This window comes from Conger conger, chromosome 11, assembly GCF_963514075.1.
Source record: "Conger conger chromosome 11, fConCon1.1, whole genome shotgun sequence".
Taxonomy (NCBI): Eukaryota; Metazoa; Chordata; class Actinopteri; order Anguilliformes; family Congridae; genus Conger; species Conger conger.
Window position 1 is genome coordinate 27,504,984 of NC_083770.1, and position 27,969 is coordinate 27,532,952.

The 27,969-nt window shown below is 45.6% G+C and overlaps 1 protein-coding gene across 1 annotated transcript; it reads right to left on the reverse strand.

Moving 5' to 3' along the window:
* Positions 1 to 204: 204 nt before the first annotated feature.
* LOC133140685 (glutamine--fructose-6-phosphate aminotransferase [isomerizing] 1) lies at positions 205 to 27,952 on the reverse strand. The gene is made up of 19 exons (XM_061260809.1): positions 27,893 to 27,952; positions 23,632 to 23,739; positions 23,342 to 23,449; positions 22,828 to 22,953; positions 22,172 to 22,230; positions 21,851 to 21,985; positions 21,702 to 21,763; positions 21,229 to 21,308; positions 21,027 to 21,135; positions 19,544 to 19,707; positions 16,560 to 16,655; positions 16,097 to 16,194; positions 15,645 to 15,765; positions 14,163 to 14,320; positions 9,046 to 9,160; positions 7,457 to 7,584; positions 5,901 to 6,068; positions 5,315 to 5,476; positions 205 to 3,203 (listed from the first exon to the last, which is right to left on the reverse strand). The coding sequence occupies exons 1-19, from the start codon at positions 27,897 to 27,899 to the stop codon at positions 3,159 to 3,161; spliced, it is 2,049 nt and encodes a 682-aa protein (XP_061116793.1). The 5' UTR covers positions 27,900 to 27,952; the 3' UTR covers positions 205 to 3,158.
* Positions 27,953 to 27,969: the final 17 nt, after the last annotated feature.

Consider the following 27,969-nt stretch of genomic DNA (forward strand, 5'->3'; position numbering starts at 1 on the left):
TTATTGGCTTTTTGAATTTTGTGAATATTTTAAGACCCCATGGAAAAGCATTGGGTCTGCATACAGACCACTACCTTGTGCGGGTGCCCAATCACTGCTTTCAATTAAATGAATGCATTCTCAAACAGAAAGTGACAGGACCACAAACAGCAAAACTGATTAATTATCCTTAATTTATACACCAATTAAGAAGTAGCACCAAGCTTCCTGTAACATACTTTAATATTATACTTACAATCATTTACTTCATAGCAAGTCATAGATTATGTCATCCTACTGCACTTTCCATGCAATTTTGAATGTTTCTGGAGAAGTTCCTCTGAAGTTAAGGCAGGCTTTCAGGATTGGATTTTACAAAATATGTTGTGAAAATAAATATTTAGGAGAGATGTACTGGTGAAAAACAAAAAGCAAAACCAACTGCAAATTAATAAATGTACCAATTAATCTCAATTAATACCAATTAAGCTCAATTTGAATATTGAATGAATGTTATGCTCACCTCATTTACTTTAAAGTCATTAATTCTGACAGACCTAAACTTGGAGTTGGAGGTACATAAGGTACTGAAAATGAAAGGAACTAGTTTTATTGCATTAGATGTAATCATAATACAGCCCCCATGTTCTCTCCATCAGGAAACAGAACGGTGTTCAATAGGGACACAGTCACTGAGGTAAATCTGACCGTGCAGTCAGGTAGCTGCAAGTACAAGAATAAAATGTATACATGAGCATGGATAACATCCACACAGACATCAAAGTGTTCATGTTCTACAAGACTTTCCGCCTTCATGTTAAAAAGCATTCAAAGCACTCTTCACACATTTTGGCTGCTCCATGGAAGCAGCAGGGCTATGTTCTGCATGCCTTGCCCTACTAATTGCAACATCTAATTAATATCCTTTGTGCTAAGGTCACACAAGGGTCACCCAGATTTGCACACAGAAAATATTATACACACACTGGAGTAACAAATTTGTTTTTAAGATGCATCTAAATACAACAGCATTTATTGTGTTTTGCAACCACGTGCAAAAAAAAAACCCATGACAGAAAGTGATTTAAAAAGAAGTCCCATTTTTGGATGCAGTAAATGATTTGTCACAGAGTGGGGTCCTGACATGCAAACCAATGTGGCTTTGCTTGTGACCTTAGTGCAAAAGGTACACTTTCCTGGGCCTTGCAGATATCACAACATTAATGAATGTCCCCCAAAATAGCAGCTGCTTTGAGTAACAAACTTACAGCATTCCACTGTGTGTGTGTCTTACACATTTCTAGGTGCAACTTTTAACACCCCCTAACACAACTGAACACCTTAAACTAACATTATTTTTGGTTTTCATCCAGCCAATGCCTTGCTACAATACAGGACTATGCTGGGGGCCATCTTGCACGTAACTAATAACAAGCACTCAGATCACACACCATCACTACGACACCCTATTTCTCCAAAAACAAAATAAAGAAAAACTGGCACAAAAATGAAAAGTAATGGTCCCACAATAAAAAAGGAAAAGAAAAAGTGATGGCATGGGCAAGTTTTTTGCCGGCACTTTCCGTTCTCCAGCTAGTAACATAAAGGTACTTCATTTGTAAACTGGAGGCCCCACCCTAATAAATGGGAACCCCTCTAAACTAAAGCAAGGCAAAGTAACATTAAAGAAGCAAATGCACAAAATGAAGTAACAATTGAGCAGTGCATCTAAAACACAATAACTAGTGCACACAGTAATCACAGTAACAGCAACAACCCCACAACCCCTAAACTAGCCAGTTTTAGTTCCAGTCATTACATACATACTCATGATCCATATGTTCTATCTTCTACTAATAAATCAATGACATGATTAGGCACTGGAAGCATTTCTGTACAGAGGTATCACTACATGTGTCATTAAAAGGATCCATGTTCTCCTCGGACTTTAGCTGAGCACAGAATTCTGCAACATTATGACAAAATATCAATTTGACTGCGGTTTTGATTTTAGCCAAGAAGGTAAAACTGTACTCTACTTCTCCTGAAAGCTCCAGAACTGCAGAGCATGCTGGCCTACACTAGGATTGCGCTTCTCCTGACAAGCTGTTTGATTCAAGAGAAAGCAGTATTTTTGTATATATAAAATATATACATACATACATATATATGTATATAAAATATATACAAAGGCAAAAGCACAGAATACAGATGAAAAAAAAAAAATAAACTTCTCATGACCAGACCTCCTTGACCAAGCTCAACAAACGGAGCATCATGTTAAAATGACCAAATCACTTCACTTTTCACAGACAACCTGTAACAGACAAGTCTTTGAAGACAGCAGACCAAGTCTTTCCCTGATGGTGAAAGAAAAGTGAACATACAATAGAGTTTATGACCATGGTTAACCTGGTACACTGAGCAGAACCAGCACAATAGACCAACTTCTTATATTCTGCTGGATTGGCCTTTCTGATATGCAATAGATCCTTCCATACCGGCAAAGAGTCTCAAAACAAATTGCTACACTATTTGAGGCACCGAACAGGATGCACTTTGAAGAGAGTTTTCATGATGCGTCTATAGCGTAACCAATGAAAAGCTGCATAAAATGTGACATTGTGGGCGCATCACCTCCCAGCTGTTCCTAAAGCATATCTGCTTTTGCATCAAAGGCATAGATGGTGCCCAGTGTGGGAACTAACTCACCCATACCAGCAAGCATGCACCCCACTAGGTATATGCATCAACCATAGGAAGCAGCTCCAAACTCGCTACACGCTTCATAAGCCGCCAAGAGTGTTGCTGAGCCAAGTAACCCCCAAAAACACAGGAATGCCAGCCCAAAAACCAGCCCATAACTCACCACCACTGACAAAAAAACATGAAAAAACAACTATCAAAATAATACAACAATGCCTTCAGATACAGGGTTTGGAAAGAGAGATATTACAGTATACATCCAGGCAGAATAGGAAATTGAGGCTTGCATTAAAAATGGCCATGATAAAAGGCGCTTATAAAACAGGAAGGTGTTCTTCTTCTTTTCTTGATATTTGCATGAGAGCAGTCGCCTGGGGCAGAGCGGCAGATATGTTGGTCAAAACAGCATGGGGGGGGGGGGGGGGGGGGGAGAGAGGATGGGAGAGGATGGGGTGCGGGTTCGAGGTGAGGCTTCACTCCACAGTCACAGACTTGGCCAGGTTCCTTGGACAATCCACCTGTAATGGAGGAAGGGTACAGAGGTAATTTACCCTGAACACAAACTGTAGGGTCATCGATGAACATGGGGTCAAGTGAATAGCCATCTACGGTAACCATTTCTAAAAATCATCGTCGGACCTAACCGCCACCATCAAACACATATCCAATTGAGCTTTGACTTTTTTTGAATTGCGATGACAAACCACTGGAGATTCTACATGGTTGGACATACCATACACAAGCCAACAGTACTGACAACAAACCTTGGCCTGCTGAACCTTAATTTCCTTAAAGTAAGCCTATCCCTCAAGAGCTTGCTGGACCTTGGAGGACTATAAATGAGGGACTGCTGAGTGACATAACCAGAAACAATCTGACCTGAACTGACCACCACCTGACATCTGTGTGAAATGTGAACTGAAGGCCTCCGCCCTCTCTCTAAGCCCTGCAGCTCTTAGGGGTATGAGGGTGCAGAGCAGCTGCCCCTGGTGCTATCCACATCTGGCAGCACGGGGCCTGACCCGCCTGTTTCCATCACACAGGATTAATGTGGGAAGGGCTGCCACCACATCATCTCCGTGAAGGATGATCTAGCCTGGGCCCTCTCTAAGGGGCTTTTGCTCTCAAAGCGTGCTTGTCCGAGGCCCATAACGTAATCTGCAGGGGACAATCAATCCTTTCAGGCTTCCCATGCTGCGCGAAGGGTCAGCAGCAGGGGCTCGAGTGGTCGAGGCAACCATAAAAAATAGCCTAAATGGACCGCATGACCCCCTGTTGTTCCAGTGTGATTAAGTGAATTGAGAAGTGAGAAGTGCATATGAACGAATCTCAGACTAAAAAAGAAGCATGGTTGTACATTCCTATGCTCAAGCCAGTCAGTGCATACAACAATGCAATTACTACCTCAATGTACAATTGTTTACAGCTGCGTAGTACTAAGAAATATGTATGCATTTTTTCCACTGGTAAGAGAAAAAATAAGAAAGGCACTGACCAGAAGTAACACAGAGCCTCAGTACACATTACAATTTTAGCAAACAAAATTAGCTTTTGTGTTGATTTAACCTCCTTATCGAATACATTTTTAATGAAATGCTAATAGGCACAAGTACAGTACACACTTTTTTGCCATTAATAATTATTGTAATTGAACCTGAGGGACCTGCCACAAGAAAACATAGCTGTGTTAAATTTACATAATTTCTCATCTCTAGCTACCAACAGGTAGCTGCTGCTGAAATGTTGGCCGTTTCTTTTAAGCAAGAAGTGTCTCATCAGACCAATCATTAAATAGTACTACAACAACATAGTACACGGTGCAACACATGGTACTGACATTAAGATCATAAAGTTGCCAAATCTGACTGTAGTATTTATTGTGTGTTTGTGGTTGGTTGCATATGTGTTAGCTGAGTATTTAATGATCTGCTGTGCCATGCTGAATGTGTGTGGTCTTACTTAAGCGAAGACCACACCCATTTTAGCACAATTCACAAACACAACCCGGGACCATTACCTCCTTCAGTGAGGCAAAGGCCACCGTGGTGTAAAGAGGAAATGAAATTACTTCTAAATACAAACAGCCCGTAAGATATATACAAAATTACAACAGGAGTACTTACTCACTTAACCGTGAGACCAAAATCCAAGGCACTGAACACAAACAAAGCCTTCCGTCTTGTACATGGAGATGAGCCCAAGACCAAAGCTGTCCAACCCTGTTGATCTATTTTATTTAAACCCTAATCTGGATCACTTTATTGTACTAATTAGCAGCTGAAAGAGCTGAATGATGTGTTAGGGTTGCAGTGAAAACCTACATGATCTCCAGGAACTGGATTGAGGAATTTTAGAGAAACCAAGCAGACAAAGCAGCATGGTCTTAGATAATATTACAAAATATGAGTGGTAAGGGTGGGGCTTCATAAACAGCTGCCTGGCTGAATCCGTTTGTGTTTGGAGGTTATCAGCCTGTCTGTTCATTCAGAGCCTGAATAATTCTGTCTGCCAGGCTGTTGGTGAGGGGGCGGTGCCTTGGTAACGGAGGTGGTGATTGACAGACAGCGGTCTGTCTGCGGGCAGGGTGCCTCAGAGCCGGGTTCAGGCTCTGTGTGTGTGAGATACTCACATCGTAGCCCCGCAGCACAGCCAGGTGGAAGGACAGCAGCTGAAGGGGGATGACACTCAGAACACCCTGCAGGCAGTCCACACTGTGCGGCACCTCGATGGTGCGGCTTGAGTTCTTGATGGTCTCGTAGTCATCCCTGTCGCAGATCACGATGGGCCGGCCCTAGAAAAATCATTGAACTGGGTCAGCTATCCAGTGTTCCCCTTTCAAACTGGAGCTTAGCGGTATCCAACAGCTATCCCACTAACTGGGCGCATCTCTAGCTCTACAGGACTTTGCTTTCCATGATAAATGCACTTGCATGCTGGTTTGGCTAAAAGCGTCTGCCAAATATCTGAACTGTAAGTTCTAATTCCATCCAAAAAACCGCTGCAGGAGATCTGCTTGATGCAAAAGCATATTCAAATATTTCAACAACTCTGCAGGAGCAAAATATATCCGGTATAATGGTTTAAACATATTAGCCTTGAGGCATAATAAACGTGATCTTTCTGCACTTCATGCCTGTAAGATAAATTCCCTGTTCACTCTTCCTTTCCAAAAGCAGGACTGATGGAGCCTGCTGGTCGGAGGTGCACTCCCTCACCTGCCGGGCCACCACCTGCTGCAGGGCGTTCTGGCACTTGATGTAGGTGTGGTCTCTCATGATGATCATGATGACAGGCATGAGCTTGTCCACCAACGCCAGCGGACCGTGCTTCAGCTCCCCGGCGAGGATGCCCTCTGAGTGCATGTACGTGATCTCCTTGATTTTCTGCCCCCAGAGAAAGACCACCATGTTAGCCTTCAAACTCATTTCACATTTCAGTTGTGTATCTATGATGAGCTATTAATTTGAGGATTTAGTCCATACATGTCAAGTACTGCTGTGCCAATCACAGCTATACAAGTTCTGCTGCAGCTGAGCCACTGCACTCAAGCCACAAGCCAGTCACTATTTTCCACACTCTCACAAATCCTCTAAAGCAGAGGTGTGAGAATCCAGGTTCAGAAAGTAAAAGCCCTCCCTGGCCTTCCTCCACTTGTCTCCTTCTCCTATTTTGAAGTATGGGGGGAGGAGACGAGTGGAGAAAAGGAGGATTGCTTGTTGTTTCTTGAGAAGCATCTCAGTACACTTCCTCAGCCAGGAGGAAGAATTAATTAGTGGAATCTCCTTGGCATAGTTCATGGATGGAAGAAACACATAGCAGGACTTTGACTTTCTGACCGCTGGACTTTCCACCTCTGCCCTGTATGACAGCCACACTGGTCGGTACATCTCTCACTCATGACATCAGATAGTCTGTGCACCCTGGAGCACTGCTAGGAGGGCCGAATGCTAATACAGCTGTACACTGAGCAACACTGGCTGCCTGAACCCCCCCCCATCCCTGACGGAACCAAGCCAATTGTGTTTCACTGACACAGACTCCAGGCCAGGGTCGGATAATGACATCGCCATCATTTATTTTCACAGAATGGCCTAAAGTGAACTGAAAACTTCACCTCAGTGTGGCTTTCCAAATGCACATTCCAGTATGCACAATCACTCAAATATGCTAGCACATTCAGATAAGAGCTTAAGATGGTCCTTTCCAGCATAATCGCTCTCTCTACACTTTCTTTGACCCATAACACAGTTTATGACCAAGATAAGAGCTCATGGATGTTAGGTCAACAAATGCTTCAACCCAGCAATAGCCCACCAGCTGCACGCCTGATTGTTCCACAGTGATTGGCAACAGAAAGCACATTAAAAATGACTCCCCTGATTACATCGGTATCTTTTGTTCATATTTTTCAGTGATGGAAGTACCCGACAGCGTTTCATTGTGGAAAGCTCTACTTGGCGGTGCATGATGCCACAACATTTTCAGACAGACTTTGCACTGTGAGGAATTCAGCTATTGCATAGAAGCAGTGATATCCCAAAGAAGAGGTTTTAGCCTCAAATAAAGACCTTAGGAAGACGCCTATAATTTCAAGAGAAATCATCTTTATCATGTAAATCTTTGTTACTACCTGTAATAAAACAAAATGTCAAAGAGTATTGTAAGCCTCCAACAGACTTATCTGTACAGAGAGGGAGAACGAGAGAGAGAGCAACCTGATGAAGTAAGCCGTTAAATAGGAAGAAAATGAGAGGCGGAGACGGAGGCTAACCAGGGCTCCCTCCAGGCAGGTGGCGTAGTGGTACCCGCGGCCCATGATCAGCACGCTCTTCTGCTGGTACAGCTCCGCTGCCAGCCTCTGGATCTCATCGTCCAGGCTCAGCACCTCCTTAATCAGGTCTGAGGAGGGACAGGAGAGGAGCGCCGAGGAGGTGAGTGCCAATGAAGTGCAGAGATAAAAAAAAGAAGTGTACACAGTGAATGGATTGCTTTACCACTCCCACTTTAACCACTCCCCAAACCACTCAGATATGCGAGTGGTACACATCCTGTTTGGTGAGACGCCAACTGCAATGCTATCCAGATAAATGTGGCTGCTTAGATAGTATCCTGCTAGCATCTAATGCCAACCATTAGCATCTAATGCAAATCTAATGCAAATACCCTCAGCTGTAGCAGCAGATTGTCTGCTAAAGCCACCACCCCAAAAAAAGTTACTATGTAAACTACTAAACAAACTAAATAAAATAAGTAAATAAATTGATAAATAAATAAATAAATGCATAAATAAATAAAAAATTCATAGTGGGAAGCTTCCAAGAAGATTTGCAAAAACAGCTCCACCCACCCCATTAAAAAGTTATTTCATGCTTTCCAAGCTGTGGCACACCCTCAGGCTGCGCACGACAGACCTTTCACACCTAGCGATACGACGAGCCGGAGCGCTGACCTCATACAGCGGTCTGAGTGCACAGCCGAGCCCGAGACTGTGTCAGCGCTCCAGACCGCGCCGTTTCAGCGCCGCCTGGGAGAGACGCCCCCACTCGACTCTTTGGGTCCAGCGGACTCTTCCAGAAAAGACAATGCAGGCCAGCTGCAGGCCCCTCCCCACATGCACTTACAGGAAGGGTTTCGGGGGCCGCTTTAATAGGCACGCTCCGTGAAATCAGACTTTCATTATCAAAGCTCTCTGCTCCCCGCAGCCACACGGACATGCGCGCACACACACAGACACACACACAGACACAGCCTCCTGCATGCACACACGCAAAGCCTTGTGCATGCACGCACACACACAAGCACACAAACAGCCACATGCACACACATAGACACAGCCACATACACACACACACACAGCCTCGTGCATGCACGCACACACGCACAAACAAAACCTTGTGCATGCACACACAAGCACACAGACGGCCGCGTGCACATGCACACACAGCTGTGTGCGCACGCACACAATCACACGCACAGCCTCATGTATGCACATAGAGCCACAACATTACGCGCACAGACACAAGCACAGCCGCATGTACAGCCTCATGCATAAACACACACACCTACACACATTCCATTTACTAGAAGTGCTTTTCGATGGAAATCAAGTGAAAACTAAATAAACAAAACAAAAAATAAAAAACCTCCAGATGTAAGACTGTACTCTGTAAATCTACTGTGATCATCCATCTCCCCGTTTTCTGTGCTCATTATCAGCACACACTCCTCCCACTACTCATCTGCACTCACAGCTGGAGAGAGCATAATGCAGAGATGTGGTTAAATTTTAATGGACCGGTTACACGGATGGGTGCGTGTGTGTGTGTGTTTGTATGTGTGTGTGTACAGGCGTCAGGGTACCTGGCAGAATTCTGAGACCTTGGATAATTTCTCGGCGTCGTGGCTGCATGGAGATCCTGTCATCGCACATGAGCAGCGCAAACATGATCAGGGCCACAAACTGACTGGTGTACGCCTGGAAAACACACAGCAACAAACAGTCAGAAAGCTGCCTGAGGGCACACACGCACACAAGTTAGCATTAACGTGAAGAAACTCTTTCCCAAACAAATCCAGTGGCAGGGCAGTCTAGCACACCGCAGGTGCAGTGCAGGGGGCTTTCCGTTCCACAGTGACAGTTACGAACAGCGTCTGATTCCCAACAAAGGACACCCTCTATCCGCCTTCCGTGGACTCTGTGGACTTCTGTGGAGCCCACAGTGGCCAGAAACGATGACAGAGCTGTCAGTCCGTCCTTACGCTTGGGAGCGGGAGCGGGAGCGGGAGCGAGAGCAGCAGGGCCGTCTCCAGATGAGAGGATCCAGAGCAGGGCGAGCATCCAGAGCCCTGGGCCCTGCGCTACTGTGTGTTACAGCAAGCCCGGAGCTGGACGCCATGAAGGTAAATAAATCCACTACTCAAACCGTTCTGGAAAGACACTCCTGGAAAATCCAGCAGGCTACTGGGGAGGAAACATACGGAATATATCATCACGCTCCTCGTTCGCCTGTTAAGCCCCTCATTCGCCTGTTAAGGCCCTCGTTAGCCTGTTAAGCCCCTCGTTAGCCTGTTAAGCCCCTCGTTAGCCTGTTAAGCCCCCCGTTCGCCTGTAAAGCTCCTCGTTTGGCTGTAAAGCTACTTGTTCGTTCCCCTGTAAAGCCCCTCGTTCGCCTGTAAAGCCCCTCGTTCCCCTCTAAAGCTCCTCGTTCGCCTGTAAAATCCCTCATTCCCCTCTAAAGCCCCTCGTTCGGCTGTAAAGCCCCACGTTCTCCTGTAAAGTTCCTTGTTCGCCTGTAAAACCCCTTGTTCCCCTCTAAAGCTCCTTGTTCGTCTGTAAAGCCCCTCGTTCCCCTCTAAAGCTCCTCGTTCCACTCTAAAGCTCCTTGTTCCCCTCTGAAGCTCCTTGTTCCCCACTAAAGCTCCTCGTTCGGCTGTAAAGTTACTTGTTCGTTCCCCTGTAAAGCCCCTCATTCGCCTGTAAAGCCCTCATTCCCCACTAAAGCCCCTCGTTCGCCTGTAAAGCCCCTTGTTCGCCTGTAAAGCCCCTTGTTCGCCTGTAAAGCTCCTCGTTCCCCTCTAAAGCTCCTCGTTCGTCTGTAAAGCCCCTCGTTCGCCGGTAAAGCTCCTCGTTCGCCTGTAAAGCTCCTCGTTCGCCTGTAAAGCTCCTCGTTCGCCTGTAAAGCTTCTTGTTCGCCTGTAAAGCTCCTCGTTCCCCTCTAAAGCTCCTCGTTCACCTGTAAAGCTTCTTGTTCGCCTGTAAAGCTCCTCGTTCCCCTCTAAAGCTCCTCATTCGTCTGTAAAGCCCCTCGTTCCCCTCTAAAGCTCCTCGTTCCCCTCTAAAGCTCCTCGTTCCCCTCTAAAGCTCCTCGTTCGCCTGTAAAGCTCCTCGTTCGCCTGTAAAGCTCCTCGTTCGCCTGTAAATCTTCTTGTTCGCCTGTAAAGCTCCTCGTTCCCCTCTAAAGCTCCTCGTTCGTCTGTAAAGCTCCTCGTTCGCCTGTAAAGTCCCTCGTTCGCCTGTAAAGCTCCTTGTTTGCCTGTAAAGCTCCTTGTTTGCCTGTAAAGTCCCTCGTTCGCCTGTAAAGCTCCTTGTTTGCCTGTAAAGCTCCTTGTTTGCCTGTAAAGTCCCTCGTTCGCCTGTAAAGCTCCTTGTTTGCCTGTAAAGCCCCTCGTTCACCTGTAAAGCGCCTTGTTTGCCTGTAAAGCCCCTTGTTCGCCTGTAAAGCCCCTTGCTCACCTGTAAAGCTCCTTGTTCGCCTGTAAAGCTCCTTGTTCGCCTGTAAAGCCCCTTGTTCACCTGTAAAGCTCCTTGTTTGCCTGTAAAGCTCCTTGTTTGCCTGTAAAGCGCCTTGTTCCCCTCTAAAGCTCCTCGTTCCCCTCTAAAGCTCCTCGTTCGCCTGTAAAGCTTCTCGTTCGCCTGTAAAGCTCCTCGTTCCCCTCTAAAGCTCCTCGTTCCCCTCTAAAGCTCCTCGTTCGCCTGTAAAGCTCCTCGTTCGCCTGTAAAGCTCCTCGTTCGCCTGTAAATCTTCTTGTTCGCCTGTAAAGCTCCTCGTTCCCCTCTAAAGCTCCTCGTTCGTCTGTAAAGCTCCTCGTTCGCCTGTAAAGTCCCTCGTTCGCCTGTAAAGCTCCTTGTTTGCCTGTAAAGCTCCTTGTTTGCCTGTAAAGTCCCTCGTTCGCCTGTAAAGCTCCTTGTTTGCCTGTAAAGCTCCTTGTTTGCCTGTAAAGTCCCTCGTTCGCCTGTAAAGCTCCTTGTTTGCCTGTAAAGCCCCTCGTTCACCTGTAAAGCGCCTTGTTTGCCTGTAAAGCCCCTTGTTCGCCTGTAAAGCCCCTTGCTCACCTGTAAAGCTCCTTGTTCGCCTGTAAAGCTCCTTGTTCGCCTGTAAAGCCCCTTGTTCACCTGTAAAGCTCCTTGTTTGCCTGTAAAGCTCCTTGTTTGCCTGTAAAGCGCCTTGTTCCCCTGTAAAACGTTTTCAGGTCCGTGACCCTCGGGGCGTCATGTGAGAACCTCCCTCTACCCGTCCGTTTCCATAGCGGTGGAGAATGTGCTCATCTTCCCGAGGGAACTCAAATTGATTTGGCAAGTCCTACCTGATCTTATGGTGAGGGCAATTAACGGCAGCATCATTAGCTGTGCACTTTGCCCAAGCTCATAGCTCTGACCTGACAGGACAAGAATCATGGAGCCTAAAAAGGCAGACAATCAATCAGACCTGGGTCAAATACCTTTCTGTGCTCGATTGATCTTGCCTAGTGCAATTCAGCCAACCAAAAGGACCAGAAGGCAGGGTTTGCACTTTTTGAGAGTATTTCATTGGTTCCAATACACCACACAAGCTCAGTCAACTGTAGAAAAGTATTTGAATCCAAAACAATGACGTATTTGACCCAAGTCTGCAATCAAAATGAAACGAACTCATGGGGAAATAAAACACCCCGGTCTGAACGCCCAGCCTGCACGTCCACGTGTCATCCCTGCTCCCTGCAGGCATGCAGACAAACACTGCCCTCACACACTCTGCATTTGTTTTTATTTAATATGTGGAGGCAGAAAGAAAAGGTGCAGGAATGTGCGGATGGGCAGCAGGTGGCTTCTCGGCCCTCGTTTGGCTGGAGAGGAGACGGTGCTGGGAGAGGATAAACACAGTCCTGGAGAGTACCTCTCCCTCTCTCTCCTTCCAGCCCTGCGTCCGTCCGCCTCTATTCCCTCCTGATCCCGTCCAGAAGCCAACAATTAATATCCACTAACTCATATCAACATAAGCAAGCCATCAGCAGTGTTTCTATTCAGCCCAGTATATATTATCCACAGAAAAAGCTCTCTCCACCTGAATAACAAAGAGTTTCATAAATCACGTACGTTTATTCCTGGCTGGGTGTCTGGCCAGCTTCTTCAGTAGTACCGTAATACGGGTAGGACATTTCAAAATCCTTAACTCTTAGCTTAACTCTTTAAGGTGCAAGATCACAAATGTGTGATTAGAGTGGTCTTAACTGATGCAGATCACTACTGGCAACTGAAAGCAGTAGAGTTCTAGAATACTGACTTGGAACATTCCAGAAAATGTTCTCTTCAAAGGGATAAATACAAACCACTTCGTTGAAACGCATTCAACTCAACCAAAGTAGTTGAAATAATAATAAAGCAGCACGAAGAGCTCCACAGCATAGGCCCACTGTTAGCACAGACACCTCCGGCGCCACCTGGACACGGGCTCATACTTTTAACAAGGAAAAAAAGGAACAAAAGCTCCCAGTCTTAAAGGAGCCTTGGATTCTCACTCGGGCCCGGCGGGGGTCCGATAAGTGCGTCTCAAGTTTCCGCTCCACATTTTCACTCTGTAACGCCCTCCACAACGCTGCGGAAGGGAGGGCGGCTTTGAACCTGGAGACCCTCCATGCGTGCTACTCGCACTGGGGTCTGGGGGCCAATCCACCAACACGAGTCCTACCAGGAGCGTGCAGAAACAGGCCGACTCATTGCCTCAGGACTTCCTGCGACACCCATTAACTGAACCGCTGGTGGAGGATGCTGACACGGCCTTTCTGTCTCTGGGCTAATTACTGCACTGTGCTTCATGCTGGGAGTTATGAAGCCAATTAAACAGAGTTAGTCATGAAAAACTCCCCCTGGATAATGCAGCTCTCCTTTAATGACTTGCGAATAAAACAATCCCATTTATTTCACACGCGCTAATGTTATCTGGCTAGGAAATTACCAGTGTCAGATACAGCAGACACCTGGATGCCAGACAGAATTTCATCAGCCAATCAGCTCTCCCTGGCACTGCAGCCAGCAGTGAGGCTTCGGGGAACTGTGAGAAAGGGTCTCTGGTTTCAGCAGCTGCAAGTCCAGCTGGATGTGGTCACAAGATCACGCCCCCACAATCCTCTCTGTCAACTTCCCCTACCACTGTGTGACTATGATCTGCAAGGAGTGTGTGTTCAATGTCCCTGCTCTGGGCCCTGTTTCACGAAGCAGGATTACTCAGCTACCTGGGCCACGTTCAATCGGAAAACAGTGTTTCTACGTTTCATCCAGGCTGAACTTGACCCTGGATAACTACACCGAGTAAAACCTTCGCAAACCTGGGACATGGACTGAAGTAAAGAGAGCTCTTCTGGGTTTCTGCAGTTATCTGGCTTACTCATTAATGCTGCATTGTGGAACATGGACTTGTTCAATAACCAGCATTTCAACAGTTTGCCTCTGGGTGGAATGACCTTCAGTAAGCACATATTGTACGTCGCATTGGATAAATCTGCCAAATAAAACTTAAAGTAATGTAATGGTTTTCAGCGCACTTATCCCTGGTTATGGGTAGGCACTTTGTTGTACGTCGCTCTGGATAAGAGCGTCTGCCAAATGGCATTAATGTAATGTGGATGGTTTTGTTTGGGTAGAACAGGAAATGTGGGGCAGAACAGGAAAGCACAGGAAGTGACGAGACCAGGACCACGCCCTCACACCCTGCCCCCCTCACCTTGGTGCTGGCCACTCCGATCTCGGGCCCGGCGTTGATGTGCACCCCGCAGTCTGTCTCCCTGGAGATGGAGCTGCCCACCGTGTTGGTGATGCCCACAGTTAGGGCACCCCTCTCCTTGCAGTACCTCAGGGCCATAAGGCTGTCCGCTGTCTCACCTGCAGGGTACACCAGGGGTTAACAGGGGTTTTACTGTGGAAGATCGCCACAGTGTGGCTACAATGAGATCAGTGCAGCTGTTGGGCCCTTGAGCAAGGCCCTTAACCCCCCCACTTTGCTTCAGGCCCCTGCTTAGTCTAATCAACTGTATGTCACATTGGATAAAAGCATCAGCAAAATAACTGTAATGTACACTCAGTGACGAATCTTTCTAACTTATTTTGTTAGACTTATTAAGAATTCCGCAGCTGTAGCCTATCCACATAGAGGTTGTGTTTCTCTTCTGCATACCACTATTGTAATGTGTGGTTATTTGCATTACTGTCACCTTCGACCAGTCTGGCCATTCTCTTCTGACCTCTCTCATCAACAACAGGAGATAAGCAGTTTCTGAGATACTCAATCCACCCTGTCGGGCACCAACAATCATTCCACGATCAAGTCTTCCCCATTCTGATATTTGGTCTGAAAAACAGCTGAACTTCTTGACCACATCTGCATTCTATCATGCAATTAGTTGCCGCCACATGATTAAATATTGCCATTCTGGTGTACAGGTCTACCTAATGAAGTGATCACTGAGTGTAGGATAGTATATATTAAAGTTAAAGTACAGCACGCTGACTAGAACTCAATATAATTCTTCATTAGTATCAAACACCGTTTCGACCCACAGTGGATCTTCGTCAGGTGACCAACTAGGCCGATGGGATTATATATACGGGTGGGAATATGGTTACTTTCAGTTTGACCTGACGCAGATCCCCAGAACAAACCCTCAGTGGCGAGAGAGAGCAGGCCTCAAAGAGGGAGGTTTAAGGCGTCTGAGTAAAGATGCCAAAGCTGTGAGCTGGAAACGGGCACGGTCAGCGCTCGCAGAGAGAGAGGCATGGAGAGAGACAGAGCGTTTTCACTGACAGGCTGGCAGGAGTTTGCCATCGTTTTCAGGGGGACATCTGCAGAATCTCTGAAGGACCTGGGGGATATTACAGTGCAAGGGGACGGGGGCAAAGCCAAATGGCAGCAGCCCAGTAGGGGATCAAGCACACACAAACACAGAGTGCCCTTTCCAAATAAAAGACAGAAAGGCAGGAGTAAAAGCTTCAGGAGACCCTGGCTGTTCTGCTTTGCGCTCCTCTAGGGAGGGAGGAAGAAACGGGAAAAAGCCAGGAGGCAGGCCATTCGGCCCCATCGCCATTGAGCTCTGAGCCCTGTTTCACTTAGTAGTAACTGCACTGAGTAAAACCCGAAAGTTGTTTCGTCAGATATCTGGCTCAAAATCTCAGTAACCCAGCTCTGTGAAACACCCTGGTCTCTTCTCACCTGATTGGCTGATGAAGAAGCAGACATCGTCACGGAAAACGGGCGTGTTCCGGTCCAGGAAGTCACTGGCCAGCTCCACCATGACGGGCAGCTCGGTCAGTTCCTCCAGCACCTGCCGGGTCTGTGGGGGAGTGACCAGTCATCTACCGTACAGTGCTGTACCCAGTGGACATTTTACACCTTGCAGAGAGAGGTTTCATTCCAGAAAAGTGAGATATAAGATATAACTAGCTTTCTGTTTATCCACATCAATGAAAAGGTTCCACCCAGGTCGAACACAATAACACAACCACACACACACACGGTCAGAAACACTATCACACACACACACACACACACACACACACACATATATATATATGTACGGACGCACACACGTGCACACGCACACACACGTGCACACACGCGCGCACACAAAGACACCCTGCCTCGCCCTGTCCCAGGACACCCACCGCCACCCCAGCATGGTAGCTGGTGCCGCAGGCGATGAGGATGAGTCGTCGACACCTCTGGATCTCCTTAATGTGGTCTTTCAGTCCGCCCAGTGTCACTGAGAGCAGACACACAACACCGCCTCAGCACAGTCATTCTGCACACTTCTTTAGGACATTTGGCAACATGAACATATTCAAAAAACCCTTTCACACATGTACAATATGTACATGCAATGATATCATACTGTAACATGAGCACTGCACTTTCTTCAACAATTCCAGTGATGAATCAATAGATTGTATGCAACAAATTTCCTTGTGAAAAACTAAATTATTCCTAGAAAATATTGGCATCACTCAGACAAATGCTTGTGGTACCACAAAGGAAAAGAGAAAATAAGTATAAGAGTTACAGTTGTGGTCATGGCATGGCTTTCCTTGGCTGAGCAGATTCAAACTGACGTCAAAGCAGCTCTCTCACCGGTGTTATCGTCAAAGTTGATCCTCCCCCTCATGGTGTTGACTACAGATTCAGGCTGCTCGAAGATCTCCTTCTGCATGAAGGAACTGTAGTTTCCTGCGGTGGAAATCACAAAGCCATCAGTGCCACCACCACCATGTCATTCAGACATGCACGACAGAGCCGTACTCAGGAGCTGAAGCCACACATTACCCAGTAGCTTTACTTAGTGAGCTCCAATTATTTATCCTTGACAAAAAGATCAGTTGTACAACTGCCTGTGCACTTCAAGCAATTCTGTTTCAAATCAGTGTGTTTGATAACCATTATAGAAGTCCACACCTTCATCCACCACAGATCGTTGTTGAAAACCGTCCAGTGTAAATACAAGGGAAGGTTAGGCAACACGCTCCGTTTCTGGGGATTGTGGACCAGGGACTGGAGCCGAGAGATGATCTCACCAAGCGAAAACTAGGTCTACGGGCGCTTTCGGGAAACAACTGTGCAAATTCAGGAATTTGAGTCTGCAGAAGGCAAATTAAGAAATAAACACGGCAAAGACAAAGCCTTGTGCAAGAGCTCTCATCCTGATGCGATAATAAACAGCGAAAATAAAAGTAAAACAAAGTCATTGCAGTTTCCAAGGAGAAGCCATTTGCCCTAGATGAAATCTGAGAAAGTGTCGGCAGCCTGCCTCTAATAGTCATTTAGGTCACACAAATTAAGTTATAAGAGTGAAGCCTGGAAAGAGGGGAGGCTCAAAAGTTGATCCATCAAAGAATCTTTCAAGGGCACTCTATTTTAAATATAACAGCACCATCTGGTGGCCACACTATGTCACATGCATCGACCTCATCAATTGCTCCAAATGGCAAAGACAACAGATTGAACAAAAAATAATATTTTGTTCAAAATGAACAGTATCAGCTAAATGTTGAAGATTATGTCCAAGAAGCACAGACTATTCAGAGGGTGCAGTTATACACTTCAAATGAGCCACAGTCTGATTTGCAGATGTATCATCTGGTTTGGCGGTTTGACTGAGGCCTCACTCTTGCCGTGATTATAAACCTTGGCTAGGTATGGGGCCAGCGGTGAGACCTCCAGGCCACAGACACAGCCAGTCTCTCTCACAGGAAGCTCATTTTCTCACACAATGATTGAGCACACTGAATGATATAGCACACTGTCATTAATGAGGCATGGGTATCCAAGCTTTCCAAGGGATGGATTTCAGCTCCATCCCCACTGTGTTCCCTGGGGAGGCTAGAGGTAGGCAACCCCACTGTACGTGTGCCAGTTGGGGCCTACTGTGGTCTTCTGGGGCAGGAACCACGGTCCTGAGCATGTAATAATCACCACTTACTGAGCCCTGAGCACAGTCTGTCCCTGCCAAAAATTACAGGGTGAAGTAACGGCCCCCTTGCCCATGCAGTTTGTGCTAAGCAGACACTTGCTGCAGACAACCCCACACTGCTGCAGCAACCTTGCATCATGAGAATGGGAGGTCAACGGGTCATGCTCGCTGCAGGATACCATGGTTACCCTCTCAGGAACAGGCAGGAGTAGCCAGGACAAACAAACAGAGGGCAGCACTGAGGCTGATGGCGGCGTGAGTGAGCGAGTGAGCGAGTGTGTTTCTGCGGGTGCCAACTAGCGGTGGGAGCATTTCCTTAAGTGAGTACTCACTGGCAGTCTAAATCACACTAAATCACATCTGATTTTCGTTCTAATGTAAACAAGGAGCAACCGATATCAAAAATAAATACATTGAAAACAGCTAACGTCACATTGTGTGTGCAAGTGTGGCACATAGGTCACACTGTATGTGTGGTATTTTACACACCAAATATCAGGATAACCCTTTCCCAAGCTCCTAAAAGCAATCCTAATCCTGCCTGAGCCCCAACAGCCATAACACTTACCATCTTCACTGAAACCAGCCTAACCCTAATTTCAATATATATCTTAAATATCTGGTTTTTCCATTAAAATTGATGGAACTGAAATATCATCAATTCCAAAAATAATGTGTAAAACAGAATAAATGAATTTCAGAAATGATGACTGAGAAGAAGAGAGAAAAAACAAGATAAAATATACAATCAACCCTTTATACATGGTTTTGTCATTTTCTAAATTAAATACTGTTTTTTACATTTAATGTGGTAATGAATATTCATTTAAAAGCACTTGAGTCTAATGTTTGAGAGTTTTCCATATGGTTAATGAATACATTTCCTTAACCTAAAGGAATTCAGTTGATGAAAATTAGAGTCTTGGCAACCATCTTCAGGCTAAATCAGCTTTGCATTAACACGTCACTGTTTATTCCAGGCTCGGAGGGCTTATAGTCAAGTAATTAGCAAAGGTTTCACGTGAAAATAAGATACGACAGCCTACAGATGATCACTGGCATATCTCTTGCAACACAGATTTATTCTTTGTAGGCCAAAGCAGGGTGAATATGCAGGTTAAGATCATATACGTGATGAGATCATAGTGAAGGACACATTTTTCCCGTTGGCATCATGCATTTGTGTTCTAAACCGCCACCGTCTCTTTTTTGGTAATCATTTTGATTTAGAAGTATAAGAGGTAAAGCTACGCTACATCTTCAAAAACAGATTGCAAAAGCTTTCAGCCTTTTGTGTCTCTGCACTCTGCACTCAAGGGGACAAGGGACAGTGACAGCACTGTCAAGTATAGATGAAGGTTGACTTATGAGGCGGACAGCTTATTCACTTATTCCTGTCCTGGTTCTCTGTGAAATAAAGCGCAGAAAATGCTGTGCGACACCTTTAAGTGGGGCTGCTGCTGTAAAATGGGCTTTAGGCACCCAAAAAAAAGACCTGGAGAAATTGCAAGGACAAATCAGCCATTGGTGAATGGAAATACTGGAACAAGCGCCAGCGGCTTTTTAAAGCTTTTTATAGACTTACACTTCCACAGTTATGTAAAAAGGGTATTAGCATGTTTGGGACCCGGGGCGGTTTGTGCTTCACCTTTCATGATCTGCTGCAGCTCCATCTGCAGGGTCTGGATGGCGCGGGCGGGGTGGTCTCCGACCGTGCGCTTGATCCGGTGGATGGACAGACGGCCGTCGGACACCGCCGCAACGTCGTCGTCCTCCAGGAAGATCACGCGGTTGGTGTGCTCGATCACAGCGCTGCCACAACAACGGGCACAGGAGAAACTCAGACAGGCAGCAATGAGAGCAGTACATTTGCAAATAAGAGAAGTTACTGGTGGGTCTGTTCGAGTGTAACAATGCAAGCAGATGGAGTGGACACTTCTTTAACCTTTCACATTGTATTATTTTTTCTTGATTTTGGTGGGATTAAACAGTAAGCCCTGTATCGACTTTGCATGGGTTATTTTGACCGTCTGTAACTGCATAAAATGTAAGAAAGCAGACAACCATTAAAATTATTATCTCAGAATTATTTGTGGATGATTCTGGTGGCACTTTCCCATACAGGTGCCAAGCTTTCACTTACTGTACCTTCTGCTTAAAATGAGATGTTACACAGATTTTCTATGTTTATGGATAAAAGGCTAGTCACTTGGGAGACATTTCAACATTTGTCTACTGCATTAATTTTGTGTTTATTTCAACTGTTGGGATCAATTTGACTATTTGACTTTGTGGTCATAAAATATTAACATAATCCATCCATCAATCCATTATCTTAACCCGCTTATCCTGAACAGGGTCGCAGGGGGGCTGGAGCCTATCCCAGCATACATTGGGCGAAAGGCAGGAATACGCCCTGGACAGGTCGCCAGTCCATCGCAGGGCACACACACCATTCACTCACACACTCATACCTATGGGCCACACACTCATACCTATGGGCAATTTAGACTCTCCAATCAGCCTAACCTGCATGTCTTTGGACTGTGGGAGGAAACCGGAGTACCCGGAGAAAACCCACGCAAACACGGGGAGAACATGCAAACTCCACACAGAGAGGCCCCGGCCGACGGGGATTCGAACCCAGGACCTCCTTACTGTGAGGCGGCAGTGCTACCCACTGCACCACCCGTGTCGCCTATTAACATAATATGACAGCTAAATGTTTTTATTTCATCCATAGATTCCAACTTCTCTGATAAAGCGGTTGTCACACACTGTAGCTTCTTCTTGCCAAGGAGTCTGGGTTAGTCTGTTATTTGAGCGAGAAACCTCCCAAAAAAAAAAAAAAAAAAAACTACTGCTGGTTATGTTGGTAAGGGAGAAGGGGGCAGTCTGCTTACGCAGTCATTAAGGATCGCATGGCCGTGATCAAAAGAGACAGTAGTTGACTGTCTCCTTATGGTCAGTCAATTATACCCCTTGCCATTTGTTTGTAGCCCCAGGTCATCACTGTAAAGTAACAGCAAGTTCCCACCTGACCTTCCAGGTTAATAATTAGAATAAGAGCAAGCTTTAAGAGTTTACATGCCAATGCAAGAAGGAAAAGGTTTAGGTGTTTGAGAGCAGACCTGGCATCAGAGGCAAAGTAGTACTCCACAGCCTTCTCATCCACAGGGAAGAGGCAGGTGTCCTGGTCTGCACGGGGCATGCTGGTGCACGGCTTCTTGTCCTTGCCGGCTGGGGGGAAAGACCACAGTGAGCTCTAGGTGTTCCCCACCACTGAAACACACTCTGCTCCAGACACGGACATCTGTGACAGCTATGACTTACTCGAACGGTACAGGACAGGAATGTGGTCGGTAGACAACTTATGGTCACTTCGCACTCCAATGAGTAAGGGACCGCCTCTCCTATGAATACAAGCACACGGAAATGTTAGGGTGTTTTAGGAAAAGAAAACACAAAAACCTACCTTTTCCCTACAGCAAGATTTTGCAACACTCATCAAACCTGACCGTCAAAATGTTTCCCCACACAAGAAAAACTAAATCATAGAACACATTCCTGCTTTAGATTCAGATTTCATTTGCAAGAAACATTCAACACATTCAGTCACCTCATGCTCCTAAATTTGAGGTTTCAGGGAACCAACAGGCAGAGCTTTCATGAGCCATAGAAGCTGATCTGACCCAATAAAATTGTTTTGCAGAGTAGAGCCAAGACTGTTAATTGTTTTAAAATCAAAAAGTAAATCCAGTAGCCATTTGAGCCCCCTTCCTCCAATAATTACAAGCGATAGATACCTGGTTCCCACAGCCTCTCCTGGGTAATGGACGCTCTTGAAAACCAGGGCGAAGGCTCCTTCCTAAATGAGAGAGTGAGCGTCATTGACACCTCAGACCTGGGACACATGGGGAATTCTCAGGTGACAACAGAGAAGACAGTGTCCTACCAGCTGCTGGGTGACTTGCTCCACCAGAGTAGCAAAGCTGATGTCATCATCCTCCCGGTTGTCGTACATGTACTTCACTAGCTTGGCAATGGTCTCAGTGTCGGTCTCAGACTCAAACTCATAGCCTTTGCTCTCCTGTGGAGGAGACACGGAGGGATAATTGGCGTTTAAAGATCTCCCAGTTACCATCAACATCATTCTCAGCTAACAAGGCCAGGAGCAGATCCTGACATGTAATTAATACCCATCCATGCAGAAACAGTTACTCTTTGTCTCATGTACACCTGATAACTCAAATGGTAACTGGAGCTTCGTTCTCACCAGGAACTTCCTCAGGTCTTTGTAGTTGGTGATGATTCCATTGTGAATAACAATGAACTCTGCAGCAGAGAAAAAGAAACAAATGAGATGACCCTCCCGACCCACCCAGTCCGACATCATAATCACAGCCCACCCCATGAATGATGATAGCTTTGTTTTGAAAACCCATCCACTATTTGTCTCTCATACCACCGTGGACATAGGGGAAGTGCTGAAATTGGCGGTTTAAGAATGGAAGCTGGAAAAGCCGTGCCATACCACTGCTGTTACAAGAAACGCAAGGAATATGGACATAGCTGTGAGTGAAAGCGGGCTTGGACCACATATCAAGTGTTTAAAATTAAGTTCAGATGAAGACAATGTAGAATTTAACAAGATTACTGGCAAACTAGGAGGACAATATTTACAAAAAGAATGGCTGAACAAGGCATCATCCCATCATAGGAGGTACATTTCTTGCCCAGGAATAAACAAATAATCGTATTCAATTATACAATGTCTTAATCTGAAGCTAATTTTTAATATCATGGCCATATCATATCGTGAAACTAATATCATGTATCGTATCGTATTGTGAGTTGAGAGTATCATCCCACCCCTAGCCCATTGGCATTATGGCCCCTTTGTGTACTGTAGCGTCGGGCGAGGATGCTGACCGTTGCACTTGTCGGACCGCTGTGGATGGCTGTTGACAGGGCTGGGGGCGCCGTGGGTGGCCCAGCGGGTGTGGGCGATGCCCAGGTGAACATCAAACTCCACATCCAGGTCAATGTCCTGCTGCTCTGAAAGGGGGAGGGGGGGTTAAAGTTCAGACACGGAGGAACAGAGTGTGGGGCCATGTGACACTGCAGCAGTGAGTGTTCATACAACCCACACAGAACAGCGGCGCAACCAAACACAGGAAAAGATGAAGCAGTAACAGAACATTGGTTTGCACACAGGAAACCAAGTTGCCAATATAATTTAAATATTTATGTCCTAAGCACTAACCGCAATGGATGAAGTGAAGTGGCAGGAAATGGACTAGTACCAACATGGCTGAACTAAGGAAGGGATGCTGAAACACAGACATGCATACACACATAAACAAAGACAGACAGACAGACACACACACACGCACACGCACACGCACGCACGCGTACGCACGCACACGCACACACACATACTTACTGTGGATCTCCTCATCAAGGGCCTTCACTTTGCCCTTCTGCTTGATCAGTTGGATTGTTCTGGAATTGGTCTCCCATTCCTTGCTGTTCCCTCCGTCAATACCCACACCTAAAAGAGACACTCCGGATTACCCTTATACCAACAAGGTCAGAAAACACAGACAGACAACACACTGATAACACACTGATAAGCCTGCAGACACACAGCCAGACTGAGGGCCGACATCCCTGGGTGATGATTAAAAGGGAGCCGGTCTACACAGTGATATGCATGTGCACAAAGAGTCTCACCGGCCGAGTCGTATCCTCGGTATTCCAGACGCCGCAGTCCTTTCAGCAGGATCTCCAGGATCTCACGGCGAGTCCGTGGGACATGGTAGTTCAAGTAGGCAAAGATTCCTGAGGAAAAGGATGAGAGAGGGGAAAAACTGATTTCAAAACCTAGAATAAAGCATTTGGGAAAACCAGATCCACAGACGCTCATATGCTCCAACCATCCTTGCCAGGAACCATACCAGGATGTGCAATGCAAATCAGCGCACCACAGCGAACCACCTGATGAGTCTTTGCCTATTACATTCCATTCCATTCCATTATTGCATATTAATCCCATAAGAAAGTGAAGACCAACAAGTTGATTCCTTGTTTTTAGAAGGCAGACACCCAACAAGAGAGGTCAATACTGTACTCAGTCTCAGGACTCAGGGCCCACTCAATGCCCTGTCTGAAGGTCAGATCCGCACCGCACCAGTTAAAACACTGCAGGACAAAATAGATAAACGGGCACGTGAGGGAGCAAACTTGCGGGGCACAGTGACTTCCAACGACAATCAGACTAAACAGAAACGAGAGGTAAAAGAAATAAGATAAGAATCACATTCCTTTACTCTGACTGCGGGACAGATGTATGAGTTATGGATGAAGCCATATGACTTTTGATGGTATAGGCTAGGTATAGGCTAGTTTGAGGAAATATGACAGTTCCCCAATTGTGGGGTAATCCATTATGCGACACTACGGTGGAAAGATGATTGTTTTACAATTAAACATTTTATTGTATTTTTTCCACACCATACTCTTGGTTCTGCAAATAAAACATGTACACCTACTTTCCCCTACTGAAAGTGGGGGAAAGCACTTCAGCAATGCCGTATCCCGTATAGAATTTGCTCGGGCATGCAGGGATGGTAATCTCTTAAGATGCTGAAGCATGTTAGACATGTTGGAGCCTTTGGCAGCCATGTTTGCCACAGCAACATAACCAAGCCGCTACCCAGCCAGCTATCCCACACACACAAACAACGGGACGCACTCGCGAATCACAAGGTGAGTTCTGACAGGGCAATGCAAATGTCAAATGCAATGCTCTGGATACCGTAGCTTCTAAATTTCTTTGGAAATCATAAGCACAATCAACAGTGAATTCACTTAAGCACAACATCCCTAGCACCATTAAACCAGTCATGCAGTATGTGTAGAAGTTAGGAAATTAGGCTTAGTGTACACAACAATCACTGATATATGAGAGCAAGGTATAAACTATTTAAAGAAAACAAGAGAAATAAAAATAATGTGCAAAGTTCCCTAGGGATATTTCTAGAGAAAGAAGCAATGAGAAAGTATAATTTCTAAAGCAAAACATCTACACAGAGCTGTGTCACCATTGGAATCAAAGCAGGCTTAATGACAAGTTCACCCATATGGGCTCAAAGAAAATTGTGGAAAACCAAAAAATGCATTAGTGGCAAGATTCTTGAGGAAGCCACCACTCTTATAGGAATTCTTCTGGAAACAGTAAAACTATATTTGCCTGAATTCCATCACGAAAAGCTAGCTCTACTAATAACCCATTAATAATGCCAAAAAACAACTGAGGGATGGCAGTGAAGTGCACTCAGTAACTGGAACTATTTGATGATCCATGTAGCCAGGGTGTGAGGCACAGAGCAGAGGGCAGAGCAGAACTGAAGTGTGGAGCAAGGCTGTGATACTGACAGCTCTCAACAAGCACACATACTGCTAACATAGACCTACCGGTAAAAGACCAGACCTGGTCCACTAAAGTGAAACAGAACTCTCTCAAAAGGACATGGTTCCACACTCTGTTCCTGGAGATATACTGTCCTGTAGGCCTCCACTCCAATCCTAACAAAGCACACTTCATTCAACAGCTAGAGACTGTTAGTTGAGCTGCTAATTAGTAGAATCACTTGCATTAAGACACGTAGGGGGAGGGGGCTGCAACCAGAATCTCAGAACCTTTCCACCACATTATCTCAAGTAAATAAGAGGAGATAGGCGGCTGTTTTGGACATGGCCTAACTACTGTGTCCTCCAAATATGTACAGCCTACATACTACTAAACATACATACTGGCAACTTATTTTAGTACACAATGTGCTCTGGAAGGCAGACCATGAGTACACAGGATGTGAAAGTTGTTAAATTGGCAACAATTTCTCTAAATATAGTGTACTTAAAATCCCTGGATGATATACATATTTCCATCTCCCCCCCCCCCCCCACACACCCCCCCCTTCTGGGCTTTAAATACACCTCTCAGCCGAATTAGGTGAAAAATAACATGGAAGGACAATCTCAAGGGAGAGTGTGACGCAGCCTACTCTTTTAGAAGGGCGGGAGACGACTCACAGAGCCTCCATTGACAGCAGCAGGACTGGCAGGAGGCGAAGGGCATGGGATGTGTGGGCAAGCCAAGGTGCACACAAACAAGGCTGCTCATTGTACAAAACCAGTCATAGATGAGAGGACTGAGGAGGAAAAGCAAGAGAGAGCATAGTCTGGCCCACTACAGCCTCCATTTACATGACTTTAGGCCCGTGTCTGATGAAGACACAGAACTCCTTCTAAATGAGGCAGTGATGACCAGTTATTTTTGGCTGGCCTGGTGCTCCTCTTCTAGTTCATACAAGAGTAGCAGTGTTGATCCTTATCAGCCAAAACGGCTCCGTTCTCCTGATAGCTAATCTGCTAATAGAATGTTCACAACCCTACTGAATTCACATCCTTAACTGTCCTCCCTTTAAGGATAATGATATGCTTTCCATTTTTGTACCCAACTACTTGACATACAACTTATCAGGAAACTCAGAGCACGCCAGCCCTGTTCATGGTGAACAACCATCCGGTAGGTTTTCATTCCAACCATAAAACGAAGCACACATAATTCAACAGCTAGCTAGATATTTGATTGAGCTGCTTGAATCTTTTTGCAATGAGCAGAACCGGGCGTGCCAAATTAGGGTTGAAAGTAAAACCTATGGTATGATACATCTCCAGGAACAGGATTGAGCAGTTCTGAGCTAACCTAGCAGCTGAGTCAGTAGTGAAGAGTGCAGACAGGAGAGCTACTCAACTGTCAGTTGTACTCAGTTATTAACGTCAGAAAGTTTAAATCAGGTAGCATTAGGTGCGGCCCCTTTCCCACGCAAAGAAACATGCGGGATACAAAAATTAGTATGTCGCATTACAGCCGTTGTTACACAACTAAAAAGCAGGTGTAAGCATTTTTGGTTTGGCCCACTTTAAATCCAGGCACAAATACCTCATTTTCTCCAGTGGTTTTAATATTTTACTTGTGCCATATCCTGGCTACCTATTTGATGCTTGACTGTATTGTATGGAAGGACAGTAGCTACGCACTGAAAAAAATTGCCTACACTGATCTACACATGTATGAATTGGGGGACACAAAGTATTCATGTGTACAGATTTACAGACAGGACAACTAGTTGTACCCGACTTATTCCCAAGACCCATCAAACACTACTAACTTGGTGAAGAAGGTGAAGTGTCAGAATGACAAATCTATGGTAAAAGCATGGCGGAATGTGACTGACTGTGGTCAGCCAACTGAGATACATCGGCAGGCGATCGTTGCAAGCGTTTGGCAACCCGTATCGACCAGAACACGAGCTGTGCCATAGACCGAGAATATGGAAAATACAATTCTTTAGAAACAACGCAAACATCCCCGACCCCACTCACCTGCATCTTAAATAACGTGAGAAACAGAATTAGCATTACGAAAGAAACATATTCTATATAACAGGTAGGCTAGGCAACTTGCAGCCCTCAAAATGAATAACAACCTGACTAACCAGCCATACCAAGTAATAACAACGGTATCTTATTTTCAGTCCGCTTTTTAAGAAATCAAGATACATAAAAGGGGCAAAGTAAACACGGCAATATTCGTTGTTTGCAGCTACATGTGATACAATATTGTCGGCTTCTTCAGATTCTAACATTAGTTAGCTAGATGCGAAACGTAGGCTTACAAATTGTGTAAGGTGATGAAGGACGCAATAAATTGCTTGTTGATCGCTATCTAGTGCCGGCTAATGTAGCACGCTAACATGTCCTGTGAAATTCTGGGCAACGGGGTAGATCTTTCTCTTATTACAAATGCCACATATTTTGTCAGAGTAATCTTTACAGTGGTTTTATGTATTTTGTAACCGTATAGCTACACGCCAAAGTAAAATCATGTACACAGCGTACAAATTACGATTTTATTACATTTACTTACCACACATGTCTGCCTTCGCTCCCAAGTAGTAGTTCCTCCTTAGAATGACTGTAGCGTGCAATCCCCGCCCCTTTCCA